The 16,426-nt window shown below is 66.5% G+C and overlaps 6 protein-coding genes across 6 annotated transcripts; 4 read left to right on the forward strand and 2 right to left on the reverse strand.

Annotated features, from left to right (window-relative positions):
• Positions 1–1,432: 1,432 nt before the first annotated feature.
• EMIHUDRAFT_65880 (hypothetical protein) lies at positions 1,433–2,601 on the reverse strand (the record flags this gene model as incomplete). Its single annotated transcript, XM_005770247.1, has 3 exons — positions 1,433–2,104; positions 2,173–2,296; positions 2,360–2,601. Coding segments are annotated over 3 exons (1,038 nt in total), but the record flags the coding sequence as incomplete, so codon positions are not given.
• Positions 2,602–6,510: 3,909 nt separating this feature from the next.
• On the forward strand, positions 6,511–7,209 carry EMIHUDRAFT_355795 (hypothetical protein; the record flags this gene model as incomplete). Its single annotated transcript, XM_005770248.1, has 1 exon — positions 6,511–7,209. A coding segment is annotated over one exon (292 nt), but the record flags the coding sequence as incomplete, so codon positions are not given.
• A 40-nt stretch (positions 7,210–7,249) lies between these two features.
• On the forward strand, positions 7,250–8,576 carry EMIHUDRAFT_436346 (hypothetical protein). Its single transcript, XM_005770249.1, has one exon. The coding sequence runs from the start codon at positions 7,314–7,316 to the stop codon at positions 8,568–8,570; it is 1,257 nt and encodes a 418-aa protein (XP_005770306.1). The 5' UTR covers positions 7,250–7,313; the 3' UTR covers positions 8,571–8,576.
• An 87-nt stretch (positions 8,577–8,663) lies between these two features.
• EMIHUDRAFT_436348 (hypothetical protein) lies at positions 8,664–9,838 on the forward strand. Its single transcript, XM_005770250.1, has one exon. The coding sequence runs from the start codon at positions 8,686–8,688 to the stop codon at positions 9,565–9,567; it is 882 nt and encodes a 293-aa protein (XP_005770307.1). The 5' UTR covers positions 8,664–8,685; the 3' UTR covers positions 9,568–9,838.
• A 437-nt stretch (positions 9,839–10,275) lies between these two features.
• On the reverse strand, positions 10,276–11,056 carry EMIHUDRAFT_209907 (hypothetical protein; the record flags this gene model as incomplete). Its single annotated transcript, XM_005770251.1, has 4 exons — positions 10,276–10,396; positions 10,550–10,595; positions 10,663–10,812; positions 10,882–11,056. The coding sequence occupies 4 exons, from the start codon at positions 11,054–11,056 to the stop codon at positions 10,276–10,278; spliced, it is 492 nt and encodes a 163-aa protein (XP_005770308.1).
• Positions 11,057–12,903: 1,847 nt separating this feature from the next.
• On the forward strand, positions 12,904–15,785 carry EMIHUDRAFT_451351 (hypothetical protein; the record flags this gene model as incomplete). The annotated part of the gene is made up of 3 exons (XM_005770252.1): positions 12,904–14,997; positions 15,478–15,667; positions 15,742–15,785. The coding sequence occupies exons 1-3, from the start codon at positions 12,916–12,918 to the stop codon at positions 15,783–15,785; spliced, it is 2,316 nt and encodes a 771-aa protein (XP_005770309.1). The 5' UTR covers positions 12,904–12,915.
• Positions 15,786–16,426: the final 641 nt, after the last annotated feature.

Consider the following 16,426-nt stretch of genomic DNA (forward strand, 5'->3'; position numbering starts at 1 on the left):
GGCGACGCCGTCGCAGCAGGTTCCGCTTTCGATGTCGACCGCATGGCCTTGTTGCGCGATAAGAAGCTCCCCCACCCAAACCCGGTACCTGCACGCATCCGCCAAGGGCGGGCCAGCTCCTCTTCGGCTGGCCTATGATAACGAGCCGGAGCGGTTGCTTCGAGGCGAGGCGGTGTTTCCGAGAGATAATTTACTACGCGCCTTCCGAGCAACAGGACCTGGTTGGCAGCAAGGGGACGATTGAGGGCTGCCCCCGGCAGTTTGTGGGGAGCAGGGAGGATTCAATCACGCCTGCAACGGTTCGCCGCTCACGAGGAGGCAGAGGCCCATGAAAGGCATGAGTAGCAGCGGTTGCGCCGCACCGAACATACAATGGATGGCTGCGACGATGATCGTGTGCATGCCCATTTGCTGCATTCTGCAGGCCAGGACGTGCATGTCATGCTGCCGGACGCTCATTATGCTCGTCTCCGGTGGTCCCCGCGAAGCTCCAAAGGGCGAGGGAATACTTGTGACAACCTAGGAACAAAATTACTCGTCCGAGGCTGGCTACGTCCATAAAACTGCTGCAGGCCGTGGCGGCCGTGAGCTGTGTCTCGTCATCGCCCGACCGAGCCACGCAGAACATTCGCCAGTAGAGGAAGGCCTGCACGCAAGTGAGGAATCCAAAAATCAGCTGGTAATACACCAGCTCTTCCGATTCCTCGTCGCTTTCCATGGAGGCGCGCCGCCTCAGTTGCGACTTTGGGATGCGCTAGAGCAATCGCGCTGCGGACGGCCGATCGCGATCCCTGTGCTGAGTAAGATGTCTGTACTTGTTCACACCTGTACAGACCTGTACTCCCTATCAAAAACTCAAAACCCTCTAGCTCTACCGAAATCTTGGCTTCGACCCTCCAAAGCTCTCCTCCATCCGCCTCTGTTCCTCCTCTCTCCTCACCTGCTCGATCTTCGCCTCGATCGCCTCTCTCCTCACGAGCGCAACCCTCTCGGCGATGACGGTCTGCAGCTTCTGAGCCGCGAGCCCCAAGCTTGATTTCCCGCTACTGCTGGGATCAGACGGCCCCGTCGAGACTGGGTTCGGGCGCGCGGCGTCACCGCGAGCCCCAGCTAACTGGTTGCCTCTCGCAACGGGCAAACTTCCGTCGCTTGCTGGCTGCCGGATCGCTTTCCGGCCTGCTACTCGCGGCGGGCCGCGCTGCGCGCCCGCCTGCGCTGGCACAGAGCCGCGCCTAGCCTCCGGGACGCTTGCTGCGCGAGTAAGGCCGCCGCCGCCGCCCTGCTGCTGCCGCAGGCGCGCCCTCTCCTGCCGTACCAGAAAGTCCTCGACGCCGCGCACCTCCACCGCTGCGGCCGGCTCGTACTTTACGGTTGGTGCAAAGGTTGGCGGAGCAAGCGCCGGCCCCCGCTCGACCCGAACCTCGATCGCCTTGGTCTTGATGTTCTTGGCGCGGTTCGCGTACTTGAGCGTGTTGATCGTCTCCTCAAACTGGTCCGAGGCGGGCGAGACGTTGGTGATGATGCACGTGGTGCTCTTCCCTCCGAGCGAGTCCTTGAGCAGCCTGGTCAGCTTCGAGTCGCGATATGGCACGTGAGCGTGCCCCCTGCCCCGGCCGGCGCCAGGACCGCCCCCTTGCACGAGCGCGTTGATGCAGTTGGCAAGCGCGAGCAACGACCGGTTGATGTTTGCTCCCTCATTCAGCCTCTGCCCCCGGTTGTCGGTCTTTGTGGCTCGCTCCGAACCGGCAAGGTCGATGAGGGCGAGCTTCCCGATCGCCTTGGCGCCACCTTCCTTCTCCGTCTCGAGCCGCAGCTGCAGCACCGCGTGCGAGCGGGATGATACCTCGTTGCAACCGGTGGCAGACGTGGTGCGGAACTGGTTGCCCCTCGCTAGCATGTCCTCGACCGCTTCTCTCGAGCCGACGACCAACGACGCCGCGCCGGCGACAAATGTTCCCTGCCGCGGGTCCTCCCGCACGTCCAGCGTGATCTTGTCTGACGGGTCGAGCAGGTCCTTGACCACCTCATTGTAGATCTCGACGTACTGCAGCCGCACCACAACTCGCGTCTTAGAGGCGTCGATGGCTTCAAACAGGCCAGCCACCTGATGAAGGGGAGGCACGGTCAGGGCTAGGTGGAATCTATCGTGAAAAACTCGCTCGCTGGTCCCACCGTCAACGGAATCACACCAGGCTGGCCCGGCACGCCAGTCATCGTGTAGGTTTTTCCTGACCCCGTTGCGCCGTAGGCAAAGCAGCACGCGTTGGTGCCACGGAGCACGCCATCGATGACATGCCTCGTCGTCTGTGGGAGTCACAAGCACGCTGGCAGTCACCACGAGTGCGGTGGGTGTCATCACCGTAAAGTAGCGCTCGCCTTCTCGTAAACATCCTGCTGCGAGATGCTCTCGTCAAATGCTAAATCAAACGCGTACGCCTTGTCGCGGTTCTTGTCTAGGCGCAGGTAGTCTATTCCGCCCATCTTGTCGTCCGGGTCGTTCACGTTAATCTGAGTGGCGATGGTGGAAGTGGTGGCAGGCACGAAGGTGTGCTGTCGGTCGGGACTAGGGTCGGGATGCGCCGCGGCGTGCCTGTGTGCCATCCTGGACGACAATGCAGGGGCTCGAGCTGCGCGCCCGCTCTCGCTTGTTCATCGGGCGCACCCTGACGGCGACGCGGATGTTGGGCATAGAACCAGCGTCGGCGCGCCCTGCCAACAGCCTCACGGTTCGGCCGCGCGCATTAGGTCGGGCGACGATTGTAACGTCTGTGAAGAGCTGGCACAACGACGTCCCCAAAATGTACCGCACACACAATCCTCCCTATCGCGTGTGAGGTCACAGTGTGAGCACACACACACACACACACACACACACACACACACACACACACACACACACACACACACACACACACACACACACACACACACACACACACACACACACACACACACACACACACACACACACACACACACACACACTCCTCCTCCTCACAACATCTCCCTCCCCCCTTCTCTCTCTCTCTCACTCACTCACTCTCTCTCTCTCTCCTGTGGCTGTCTCTCACACTCTCGTGGCAGGAGGCGCCACGCCACGCCAGGGCGGCCAAGCTGGCCGGCGCCTCTTATGGCGCCGTCCATCTTGATCGCCATGGCCGCCTTGGGCCTTGTGTGTGTGTCCACCGAGCCCGTCGCCCCTGGTGCGAGACTCTCGGGCGAGACCACGGCCGCCGAGGTGCCAGCGCCTGCGGTGCTGCCGGTGACGGTACGGCGCTCAGAGGGGCAGGCCACAGCGTGTGGGGTCCTTGAGGCGCTGCCCGGTGGGCTGGCTGTGCGGGCGCGCTGTCCCGCGGGCACCGTCCTCCAGACAGTCGAGCTGCGAGGTGGCCTCACCCACGCCGCCGACGCCACCGCCTCGGCCGCTGCTGCTGAGGGCGCGACAGGCCACTGCCGCTCTCACGCGTCCTTCGAGGATGCCGTGATGCACTGCTTCGCGCCTGCGACTTCGAGTCTACGCCGGGGCAGCTCCGCGGAGGACGCCGCGTGGCTGATTGCCGCCGGCGCCTCGCCGCCGGAAGAGTGCGTCGTGCACGCCACGCTGGCCCAAAACGGCAGCGAGGCCAGGCCTGCGCACGGCTGCGGCGCGGCAGAGATGTGGGTGGATGCGGTGGATTGCGCCAGCGTGGACGCGCCGGTGTCTTCCGGCTCGGTCCTGGGCCTCCCCGCACCGGGAACGGCAGACCCCGCTCCCGTGCAGGAGGCGGCGCCACCCGAGCAGCCGCCCTCGTCAAAGGCACCCGAGGTGCCTTCTGTGCCTGAGCCGCCGCCGATCATCGAGGACGAGATCATTCCGCTCAACGAGTTCATGGCGCGCGTGCACAAGGAGGCGGGCGTGGCGGGCGGGCCCTCCTCCCTAGGTCCCGGGGTGCCCTCGCCCTCTTCTGCCGGCGGCGGCGGCGCCGACGGCGCGGGCGGCGCTGTGCCTGCGCCCTTGCGGCCGTCGACTCCGCTAAAGGACCGGTTCAACTACCTCTCCGGCAACGTGGGCGCGAAGCTGCTCGCGTCTTCGGACGGGATGAAGAACGGCCACAACGTGCTCTCCGAGAACCGCGACCTGTACGCGATGACGGAGCGAGACACAAAGAAGAAGTGGCTCACGCTCGCGCTCACCCAGGAGATCCACCTCGACACGGTGGTGCTCGCAAACTTCGAGCTGTACTCGTCCTCGGTCCGCCGCTTCCAGGTGCTCGGCTCGCAGATGTACCCCTGCCAGCAGTGGGCGCTGCTCGGCGAGTTCGAGGGCAACGACACCAATGCGGAGCAGGTCTTCCACTTGCCTCAGCCGCTGTACGTTCGCTTCCTCAAGATGCGCTTCCTCACGCACCACGGCAACGAGCACTACTGGTCCCTCTCCCTCGTGCGCGCCTACGGCCAGACGGATGTCGACCGCTTCCACGCCGAGAATGCGCAGCTGCAGGAGGCGAAACAGGCGGCAGCCAGCCTCGCCCTGCCACAGTCTCAACCTGCGGCGGAAGCGGCGGACGAGCAGGCAGACGCGCCGGCAGAGGGGACGGCGACGCAGGCGGCGGCAGGGTCGACGGCGGACGCCGCCGCCAGCATCGACGCCGCCGAGCCCGGCGGCAACCCCACCAGCACCGACCCCCCCACCGATGCCGCCGCCGCTCCGCCGGCCGCCGCGCCGGCCGCCTCGGAGGAGGTTCCGGCAGAGGCGGCGCCAGCGGCAGAGGCGGCTGCAGCAGAGCAGGCGACGACAGAGGCGGCGTCGAACGCCGCTTCCACAGGCGGCGCCGATACCGCCAACGACACTGCCCCCGGCGCCGCTGACGCCAGCGACGCAGCCTCCCCCGCCGCAGCCTCCCCCGCCGACGGCGCCGCCCCGGCGGCCTCGCCCGCACCAAGCCCGGGCGCCGCGGAGCCGTCCGCGCCCCGGCAGCCGCCTGCGCCCTCCGAGCCCGCCAGCCCGGGACGTGTCTCTCCAGACCCGGCTGTTGCCGACGCGCAGGCCGCGAGCGGAGGAGACGCAGGCGCGGCCGCGCCGAGCCCTTCTCTCTCCGAGCCGCGAGCGGCGAGCGGCGGAGGAGACCAGGCTGCGAGCGGCGCGAGGGACGCCACGGGCGGCAAGCAGGCCGAGGGCGGTAGCAGGCCGGCGGTGTCAGCAGAGCCGCCAGCTCCGACCAGAGAGGAAGGCCGTGCCCCTGCGCCCTCCGCGTCGCACGGAGACGGCGCCAAGGGCGCCGCTGATGGTGTGCCTCCCGGCGCGGGCGGGGGAGGGGCGGCGGCGCCACCTCCCAGGGAGCCGGCGGCGGCCGAGGAGGGGAAGGCAGGCGGCGCTGTGTCGCCGGCGGGGGGCGGGCCGAGCGATGCCGCTACGTCCCCACCCGCGAGTGGCGCGAGCACCCCTCCCCCGACACCAAAGGGGCTCGCAAACGCGACGCAGCAGCGAGGCGGCTCATCGCCCGCCAATGCGAGCAGCAGGGAGGGCGCCGTCGCGCCGAGCCGGCCAAAGGCACCCCCGCGGCTGCCTCCGGCGCCGCCCGCTCCGACTCGATTCGCCTCTGTGACGCTCCCGCCGCCCAAGCCGCCGCCCGATGCGCCAACGTCGTGGGCGCGGCCGCCGTTGCCGCACCACGTGCTGTCGGCTCAGCCGCCAGCCACGCTTCCGCCCGTCGCTGCGCCCGGCTCGCCGTCGCCGCCGCCAGTGCCGGCCGTGCTGCTCTCCGCGCTGTCCGAGGCGGTGGCCGCCCCGCCGCCGCCGTCCCAGGCGCCGCGCGAGGCGCCGCTGCCGCCGCTGCGCCAGCCGCCAGCGGTGGCAGCCGTCTCGCCGGCGCCGCTGCCCGCCGCCACGCAGGCCGCCGTGCCGGTGGGGCAAGGCGCGTCGGCGGCGCAGGCGCCGATACGGGGCCCGTCCGGCATGGGCGCCGGCGTGCTCGGCGCGCCGGTGTCGCCGCAGGGCCTCGACGCGTTCGCCTACCGCAACGACCCCAACAACATCTTCACCGTGCTGCAAAACAAGATGCGGCAGCTCGAGCTCAACCAGTCGCTGATCCACGACTGGCTCACGGTGTGGCAGAGCCAGATCGGGACCAAGGTCAAGGCGCTCAACGTCTCGTCGCGGGCGCAGCAGCTCAACGTGTCGTCGCTGCAGGCGAGCGTCGCCGCGGTCGAGGCGGAGCAGGCTGCGATGAACGCCACCGTGGAGGAGCTCCGCCGCGCGTGCGGCTCGCTGCTGCAGCAGGCGTCTGCGGCGGAGGCGTCGCCGGCCAGCGACGCGGCGGAGGTGGAGGAGCGGATGGCGGAGCTGCAGCGCCAGTCGGAGCTCCGGCTGTTGCGCGAGCTCGAGTCGTCGCGGCTCAACCAGCGCGTCGAGCTCGCGTGCGCCGTGCTGCTCTCGCTCGGCGTCTCGTGGATCATCTTCGCCTTTTGCTTTGCGCACGAGCCGCCGACGATCCCGGTCGCCGACCGGCCGATCCGGATCGATCGGGCGCGCAGCCGCGTCCTGATGAAGTCCGTGTCGGGCTTCCTGTCGTCAACGCCGCGCCGGACGCGGCGCGACTCTGACGCGCACGCGTTCGAGTGCGCCGTCCACGCGGCTGTGAGCGAGCTGTCCGGCTCGGACCCGCTGCCGGAGAACAGCGGCGCCACGCCGCTGCCCGACAGCGACAGCGACGGCGAGGCTTCGCTCGACCCGTCGCCGCGCCAGCTGGTGCCGGCGCCGTGCAGCGAGAGGAAGCTGGACTTCAGGAGCCGCAGCTGGCCGCTGCTGCCTGGCGCGGACTCCAAGTGGCCCGACAGCCAGGCCGTCGACGAGGTTTGACCGTCGGCTAGGACTCGGAGTACTCTACGATGCTGATGATTGGCCCTCTGCGGGGATGATGAGAGGATGGATGGCGGCCCTAGTGGAGGCCGGCCGAGGTGGGCGGTGGCCCCGTGGCGACAGCCGGCGTGAGCCTGCTGGGTCACGGGATAGATCGTCGAGAGAGTGGCATGAGGCGCCGCCCCGACACGGTGTGCTCTTTGCGGATGGAGAGAATGGCGCGCCAGGGGAGAGGCGTCGGGAGGCGCATGGAGCTGCATGCAGTACGGCCCCGCTACAGAGTGTGTACAGAGAGAGAGAGAGAGGAGACAGTCGATTTACAGTTGGGCTGACCAAGGAAATGGCAAGTAAATGGCGCGGAAAAGAAAAAACTAAGCGTTGGTCCAGTTAGCACGCACTTGCGTTCCGAGATTGACGCCGACCCAAGCACTCTCAACAACGAGTGGTGTGGTGGCGAGCCACCACGGCAGGAGAGATGGCCCAAACGCCCGTAACGCCGAGGCGCCGGGTCAGCGCTCCTCCATCGCTCGCATCTCGTGAGTCTAGACACGAAGACACTTCATGCCGGCTCTGCACTCTGGAGCGGCGCTCTGGTGTTCGCGAGTGCCACTTCTGCCGCCAGACTGCGACCGCCGACTCGCTCGGGCTGCCAGACTCCCACTGGCGCCGCGCCATCTTCTCGCGCGACGCGTTTGCAGACAATGCCTCGGGCCTCTCTGACGAGGGCGTCTCGGCGGCTATGAACGAGTCCTTCCGAGTAGCGACGTGCTCTGTGAAGAATCTCGACGCGTTTCGCGACGCAATGATCTCGATGCCTGACGCTCTTCGCCAGAGTCAGGCCGCCAAGGACGTCTTCACTCGGGAAGTGCCGCAGAATCTCAGTCTTCTCCCGACCGACAACGGCCTGCTGCTCCTCTCCCACTACGTTGAAGAGACTCCGCACGTCGGAGTGTTCAAGGCGGCCTGCGACCACCTCGCGCCCTTACTCGCCAAGGGCCCTTTGGTGCACGGCGGTGGCGTCTGCCGCTGGGCTTCGGGCCTGAATCCCGCCGGGGCCGGCTGCCCTTTTGCTGCTGTGTGGACTCTGTCGCTGGGCGCCGCCGGGTTTCCTGGTCTGGCGGGACTCAAAGTGGAGGACGAGCGCGATGCGACGGAGGCCGCTGTCTACGCGCTGGCCAACTCGGTGCTGCTGCCGACGGGCGTGCTCGGCGTGCGGCTGATCCGGGACGGCGATATTTTGATGGCAATTGTCGGCACGTCCAATATGGCGGCGGCGGCCACGCCGTTCTTGCCTCTCCACGTCCCCGGGGCGGCTGCCCCGCGACTCATCGGCAAGGGGCCCATCGTGTGGCGCCGGCACGTGCCGCACGCAGCGGCGCGGCGGTCCTTCGCCCGGGGCGACAGCACCCACTTTAGCCTCTCGCTGGCGCCAGCAAAGCTAGACCACCACCGAGTGCAGCAACACGACGGCGACGGCGACGGCGACGGCGACGACGACGAGCAGGCATCGCGCACGCGAACCGCTCCGCCATCCCCGTCGTTGTCGCGCCTCGCGCCACTGGAGGAGACCAGCACTAGGGCGAGCAGCGGGCGGGTGGAGGGAGCCTCGCGCGCGACAGGTAGCGACGCGCGGGAGACGGATCGGTCGCCGCCGCAGCTCTGGACGATGGGGCTGCTCGCCGGCTCCGCGGTGTTGCTGGGGCTCGTGCGGGCGGGCGTCGTAAGGGGCTGAAAGAAAAAGAGAAAGAAAACAAAAAAATCGAATAGGGATGGGGCGAGGAAGAAATTCTTTTTTGCAAGCAAGGATATTCACTCGAACAGGCAGGCAGTCACACGTCGCCAGCACAATGGGTGACATCGCAGGCCAGCTCGCGCAGGCTGCGACGGGGCTGCAGTCCAAGGACGAGTACCGCCGCAAGCGCGAGGCGCTGGAGAGCGGCTCCAGCGCACTCTCTGCCGCGGCCAACGGAGGCGCGGGCGGCGGCGCGCGCGCGGAGGAGGGCGGCAAGAAGAAGAAGAAGAAGAAGGCCGCCTCGAGCGTCCTCTCCTTCGGGGACGAGCTTGAGGCGGAGGAGACGTCGCCGCGGCTCGAGGGCAGCAGCATGGCGGCGATGCGCGAGAGGAAGGCGGACGAGACAGCGCGCGCAGAGGAGGCGGCGATGCGGGAGTTCCTCCTGGCGCAGGAGAAGGCCAAGGCGGAGCCGGTCACGCTCTCGTACACCTTCCGCTCCGAGGTGACTCAGCGTGAGCTGTCCTCGACGATGCATCAGGGCACGCTGGCCGTGCTCAAGGGCACGACGGCGGAGGAGGTTGCCAAGCGGGTGCGCGCGGAGGTCGAGCTGCTGGGCGAAAAGTTCAAGCTGCCGGAGGTGTCGGGGGTCAAGGACCTGCACCGCGAGCTGATGCTGATCGTTGGCGCGGGCGGCCAGAAGTTCGGCTCCTTCGTCGTCCCGCCGCACATGAACCTCGTCGAGCTGCTCGCGGCGCAGTGGACGGAGGGGACGCCGCTCTTCGACGGCTTCAAGTGCGGCGTGCAGGTGACGGAGCGGCGGTGGTACGAGGCGATGAAGCACACGTACCCGTACTCGCAGTGGACCGTCTACGACGTCAAGGCCAGCTACTCCCACAAGGAGTTTGTCGCGAACCGCAACAAGGGCGAGGGCGTCGCCGACCCTGTGCGGCCGCCTCCGAGGGACGTGACCAAGCAGATGAGCCGGCCGAATTTCTAGCTGCATGGGCATGGCCCCGGCCGTCGCGGAGGGGCTCGCGGCGGGCCGACCCTGAATATTATTGCGGACTGACGCCAGACTCAGCACGCGCTTGTGACATTTCGTTTTGTGAGGACAGGAGGCGAGGGGAGCGGCAGGAGCCCCCAGGTGGAGGCCGCAGGGTGTGTGGGTTCGCTCTCCCTACGTAAGGTGGGCTTGCACTCCCGCGGGTGGGACATCCGACATGGCTGTGATGTGATCCATATATGTTGAATGAAATTTGTTTCCATTTTGTGCGGAGCGCTCGTGTGAGATAGATGTGTGCGGTTCGACGACGCCCCCAGCCCCCACGCCCCACAGCGTGAGGGGTGAGGCAGTGTGACGACATACACATACACATAACGAACCGCACACCGCGGCGCGCGCTCAGCACCGGGCCACCGGCACGCGGCGCCCGCCCCCGCGGCGCCGCGCGCGGCGCGCCCCCTGCGGCCTGCGCCCCCTCTGGCCCTGGGCCGCCCAAACACACACTAACAGTAACACAGCGACAGCGCCGGCCGCGACGCGCGTAGACACCGCACTCTGGGCGGGGGGTCCGGGGACCTGCTAATGCGCCGTCACCCGACAGTCACCCGACCCGACTCTGTGTGGTGTGAAAGGGTCAGTGAAAGCTGAAAGGGTCGTCTCAATGTTCGTGTCCCGCAAGACAGCCTGAGGCGTGCGGCGACACTACCCCTCCGCCGGCGGCGGCTGCGACTCGTCCTCGTCCTCGTCGTCATCGGCCTCCGCCTGTGCTCGCAGCGCCGCCAGCCCGCCGGTCCGATAGTGCGCGCGCCGCATCTCGTCGAACCTGCAGAGGGAGAGGAGGCTGGATCGAGGGCCACGCTCTCTCGCCCGGAGGCTGCGGCGCGGGCTCGACCAGAACAGTCGCACATGCGGGCGCGACGCGGCGCCGAGAATGGTGGGGCTGCGGGCGGTCGACGAGTGTGGCGGGCGGGCGCACTTTTTCTGCTTCTTTCCGGCCACCGGCGAGGTCTCCTCCTCGCCGCCTACGAGTGAGATGGTCGGGCCGTAAGCCCGCGTGCCGCGCACCTCTCGTCCTCCCGCCCGCGCCACCTCCGTCGCGCCGCCGCTCAAGCGCGCTCGCCGATAAGGCGACAGGGTCGTGCATCCCCGCGGTGAGCGTCTTCTCGTGGTAGGCGCCATCTCCTTCGCCGTTGGCGGCTTCAGCAGCGCTGCTGCGGTCGCAACTGCCGCCCTCGTCACCTCCCGGCGCGCCGCCCGACGCGCCGCCGCCGCTGCCGCTGCCGCCAGCGCTGCCTCGCGGGCTTCCACCGTCGAGGCTTAGCTCTGGAGGGGAACCGAGCCCGGCCGGCCCCGGCTGCCCGCCATAATGGTAGGGTGTCTTTGGCTCGTCAATCTTCATCTTGGGATTGGCGGCGGCGTACTCGGCGTTCGCTTGCAGGTTTGGCTCGTCCCACCTGATGCCCTTCCTGCCAGGCGAGGACATGCTGTCTGGCCAAGTGTCGTACGCCTGTGCTAGTGCCAGTGCGCGCCAGTCCCGTGCCTAGGGCTTAGCGTTCCCAGTGCACAGGGCGGGCTGCGACAAGGAAAAAAGAAATGCGGCGCCCGCGGCTGTAATCCCGTCGGAGCGAGGGCTGAATCAGTAACCAGCCTCCGGCGGGCCCCCCCGCTACCATCCAAACCCGAGTACAAAGCGCCTCTCCGAGAGCGCTGCGCAGACGGTCTACTTACTAATCATAGAGGCTCAAGTGCGACAAGTCCACACACATAAAGCCGTAACATGCGACACGGGTGCCATACACAAAGCATTACTCTCACGACACACGGGCACCGGAGCGGCGGCAGCGGCGGCAGCAGCACGCGCGGGCGGACGGATTCGGACGGGGCGGAGCAGCGACCGCCTGGGCGGCCGCTGCTCTGTCTGCCAGAGCGCGCCGTCTGCGCAGCGCGGTCAGGTGCAGGGAAGCGTGGCGGCGCGGGGAAGCGCGGCGGCGGTGGCGAGCAGGCGAGCGGCCCGCGCGCGGCGAGGCGGACAGGTGATCGGCAGGCGGGTGATGGGCCGGAGAGTGACCGCGCCCAGCGATCGGAGCGAGCCGATCGTCGCTCGGCCGCAGCTGACCTCGAAGGCGTGCGGAGCGCGACTGTCGGTGTCGGGGGGCGGCCGTCATGTGGCGAGGAGGGAGGACGACAAGTGCGCGTCGTAGGGGTCGCTCTTCATCGGCCAGTCGAGCGGACGGTAGGTCGGTCAAAGTGAGGGCCGGTGAGGCCGGCGAGATTCGTTGCGAGATACGGTTCGCGCCCATCCAAGTTTGGACGCTCAGGGGACGCGCCGCAAAATCAAGCCATTGGAAAGGGGGCTACTGGGGCGGCCAAATTCACACCTCGCGGGACTACTTATGTTTTCGTAAACGTAGTCGTGGCCCCCCGCTACGTCGCACGACTGCGACTGGGTAGCGGGGGGCTACAAGTACAGTCTGTTGCGGGCATTAAGAAACCTTACCATTAAGAAACCACGCTGAGCGATTTCCGCAAAAATCTAAGAAAGAACGTCGCGCCGCAGGCGCGGCCCTAAGAAAGGGCCCACACACACGAGTGTGAAGAAGAGAGAGAGAACAGGAGCCCCGCTCAAATTTTCTCTTCGCCTGCGGCGCGCGCTCTTGTCATTTGCCCAAGTCTGAGAGAGAGATTTTTAGCAATACCAAACAAGTCGAAGAGAGTCGTGATTTCTTGTTGGTTTCCTAAGATCTGTGTTAGTGCCAGTGCGCGCCAGTCCCGTGCCCAGTGTTGTGCGAGGGAGTTTTGTCCTAAAATCTCTCTCCCCAAGTCTGCGGTGTTCTGGGCGGTGTGGATGGAGGTGTGTGCGTCTTCCTGTCATCCCAAGTGGGTGGCAGACTGCGGACTGGCGACATCCGGAGCGGTCCAGCGCTTCCTTATTGTCATTTTACCTAAACATTCCCCGATCCCCGATCCCGGCTCGGACTGACCTGGGGTGTGCCGGCCGAAGCTAAGAAAACCACGGCGTGGGGTGTGGGTGGGGTGGGTGGAAAGGCTTAGAAACGGCGGCGTGCCGCGAGATCCTGTTTTCTTAATGCCCGCAACAGACTGACTGTGTGTATTCGCCTGCTTGCACCGCGAGCTAGCTAGCTAGCTACTCCACAGACACACGACCCGCGCCCCCATCACTCCCCCGTCCGTCAGCACGCCGGCGAGCGGCAACCTGCAGCATCTGAGGGAGAAGGGCAAAGAAAGGCTGATAAGGCTGAGGCGGCAATGGATGTCATGGAATGCTCACTAGACCGCTTAGGCTGAAATGCGAGCACTTATTAGAGCGCAGCTCGATTCCTCATGTCATCTGTCGAGCACTCTCGTCTTCACATGGGCGGAGGCCACGCTCCCGCAGAGTGGTCGTACGACGCCGGCGGCCTCCGCGGCTGGTCCTACTATATCCGCGCATTCAACCTGCTACGCGAACAGCCGAGCATGGAGATCGGATGGGGTCAGTGGTCCAAGCCTGGTGGCCACTCGGAGGACATCCTCGAGGTCTGCGGGCTCCACCCGGGCGGCTTCGTCTGCGACCCATGCGAGGCATGCGAGTCGACGGGGACGTGCAGCGACCCAGTCACTGGCGACCCGGCACCGATCAGTGGTGGCTGCCAGGATCCTATCCGCGAAGACCCGACGCTCGCAAACTGCGGACATCCGACCGACTATGAAGCTACCGAGAGCTGTGCCTTCTGGGAGTGCGGAGAGGACTCAAAGGGTGGCGTGCGAGGTTCCATCGAGGGAGGCATGGGGTACTGGATGTACACGCTCGAGACCCCTCACGTCAAGTGGATGTTGCCAGGCGCTACGAACGCAAATTACGAGGTATTTGGCGGCACCTTCTTGAACGACCGGCCCCAGCCCTGCACGGTACTCGGCGGCGCAGTCAGAGTGAGCAACCGGCTCCTGGTCCCCAATGATTTCGTCACGTTTGCAGGCGGCGACGACACAGACGGCTTCTTTGGTTACATGCTCACCAAGTCACCTTTGGGCAAGCGATCTGCCACCGACGCCGCGAACTACTGGACCATTGTCATCGACGCGGCCAACTTTGCCGGGCCAGTGATGTACACTGCGGCCTGGTTCTGGGACAGCCGAATCAACTGGCATCCAAAATCTATCTCGTGGTCTGATCCGCGAGTCAACATCGGGTACGTGGCCCAAGGTTTTGAGGGCTCCATCGGTGCCTTCACAGCGCGGCAAGGTGGCTCGCAGTACTGGCGCACCACTCGATGGTCGATGCCACGCGACCGCTTCGGGCCGAGCTCATCCCCTAACACCTCCACGCTCTTCACCGGCCACTCGCAGTTCGCCACCGACTGGGCGGTGGATGCTCTCGAGCCCATGTTGAGTGGAACGGGCCCGGTCGGCGAGCGGACGCACACCTTTGTTCAGCAGCGGTCTGCTGAGTCGCGAACAAGGCCCGACTGCAATGCGCCGCCCGAGGGCGAGGGCGGAATGTCGGTTTGGGACGATCAAGAGGACTCGGAGGTCACTTGGAGCGGCTTCGGCATTGGCAGCGCCTACGATCAGACAAAGTCAGAGGCGGCACACTGCGCGTCGACGCTCTCGCTCGACCCTTCGAATGCGGCCCTGTCGTGCGACCAGCGGCGGTGCGAGGCGGCGGCGTTCCTTCAGGGAGGCTTGGGCAACTCGGACCCTCCGGTCGTCATCTCGGCCGATGCCGTGCCGCCCGAGGTCAAGGCGCAGTTCGATGAGGCGGCCTTTCAACCGACCAAGATGAACGAAGGGACCTTCCTCGGACCGCCCGCCGAGACAGAGCAGGCGTGCTTTGACAAGCCGGCCAGTGACACGATGTACTGCACCTTCACCGCGAGCAAGGCTTGGATTGGCTGGCGCTGGTACAGATTTGTCGATCAGCCGGAGCTCTATATGGTCTTCGAGTCGCTCCCCGACGATGGGACTCGCCAGGCGGCTCGCGACTACATGCAAGCGAGAATCGAGAGGCTGCATCGCCAGCAGGAGGCCGACAGCACCGGAGGGTGGTTCTCGCCACCGCAGGGCGACGCAGCGCTGCCCGCGGAGAAGGTGTCGATTGACCCTGCCCTGCTGCTTACGCCGCCCACCGGCTTCGAGTATGGCTACGTGCCGATCGCCGTGTACCAAAAGCCGCGCGTCAAGCCGGCCGAGTGCGATGTCGAGGTCAACGCGGTCGGCCCTCGGCCGGTGCCGCACCCCGACGGGTACTGGGACGACTGCACCAGCCCCTCTGGTATCGAGAACCCGAACTGCCACAGACCTGATGGCGGCTACGACGTCGAGACCTGCTCCGCCAACGCCGAGTCGCGAGCCCCGTTCAACTACCCGGGCCGCATCTACGGCTATTGGCCCGGCGGTAGCCAGGACGACCGCGTGCCATACGACGTGCCCACTCGCGACAAGCTATTGACGCCCAGGCCCCCTTCGACGTCCTCGCCGCCACCACCCTCCGCCTCGCCCTCGCCGCAGCCGCCATCACCGCCGCCATCCTCCACCTCACCACCACCGCCTTCACCGCCTCCGGCTACTTCGCCGTCGCCCCTTACCAAACCACCGCGGCCGCCCGCCCCACCGCCTCTGCCCCCGACACAGATGGTCTGCAACGATGACAGCAGCACTTGCCCCCATCTGGACGATGCGGAATGCGACGATGGGGGCGAGGGAAGCATATACAGCATCTGCCCATACGGCAGCGACTGCACCGACTGCGGCTCTCGCGTGGCGCCGCCACCGCCGCTAGCGTCCATCCCACCGCCGCTGCCATCACCGTCACCGCCTTCCCCGCCCGCGGCGCAACGGCACTGGGTCGAATGCGGGAGGAAGAACAAGTGCTCTGAGAACGCGCGCTGGGCGGATCCCTCCGAGGAGCACGAGGTGCGCTGCTGCTCTGACACCCGCATTGACGGCTGGAAGAAACGCGGCAGCAACTGTCCGTGGACGGAGTCTGACGACGGCATGGGCGGCTGCCACCACGAAGAGACGCTGTCCGAGGCGGAGGAAGTTTGCGCGGACGCCGGCGCGCGACTCTGCTCCAAGCAGGAGCTGAAGTCTGACTGTACGAAGGGGACTGGATGCGGGCACGACCGTGATCTCATCTGGACCAGCAACGCTATGCCTTAGCAAGGGCAGGCGCCATATTGGCTGTCTTGCTAGATGGCCTTCTGTTTATGTAATGACTACGGCTCTTTGTTGATTACACTCTGATCTAGTTCTCAGAGCTCCGCGGCTTAAATTTGAATATTTGTCCGATGTCGTCGGCTTTACGGGTTTATAATTAATATGAAGCCGTGTGTGTTGATTATATAACGTATAACCCATGTCATATGTCCTTTTCCCCGTGGCTCCTATAAAATACATGCACATGTTTCCGCGCCGCCTTTCACGCGCGCGCCACCACCAGCACACCACACCTAGTTTTCTCTGGCAGCGCGCGGCGGTCTCTCTGTCGTGTGAGCGCGCTCAGATCTGCCCGTGGGTGCGGCGGAAGGGGTAGACGTTGATGCGCGGGCTGGGTCGGGAGGCTCGGCCGCGTCCGCGGGCGGGGACGGCGGGCGGGACGGGAGCGTCCAGGGGAGCGGCTGGCGCCGGCGGCGCCTCGGGTTGGCGAACCGGTGTAGATGATGGCTCGGGTGGGGCCACGGGCGACATCGGCGCCTGCGCCGTCTGCGGCGCTTGCGCCGCCCGCGCCGCCCGCGGTCCCTGCGGCGACTGCGGCGCCATCGGCGACTGCGGCACCGCCACCGCCGGCGGAGGGGTGGGCCGCGACCTGAGCTTCGTCCCTAACGGCGACGTCACCGGCGGCGTTGGCGCCGGT

Source organism: Emiliania huxleyi (genome assembly GCF_000372725.1).
Source record: "Emiliania huxleyi CCMP1516 unplaced genomic scaffold EMIHUscaffold_40, whole genome shotgun sequence".
NCBI classification, from domain to species: Eukaryota; Haptophyta; order Isochrysidales; family Noelaerhabdaceae; genus Emiliania; species Emiliania huxleyi.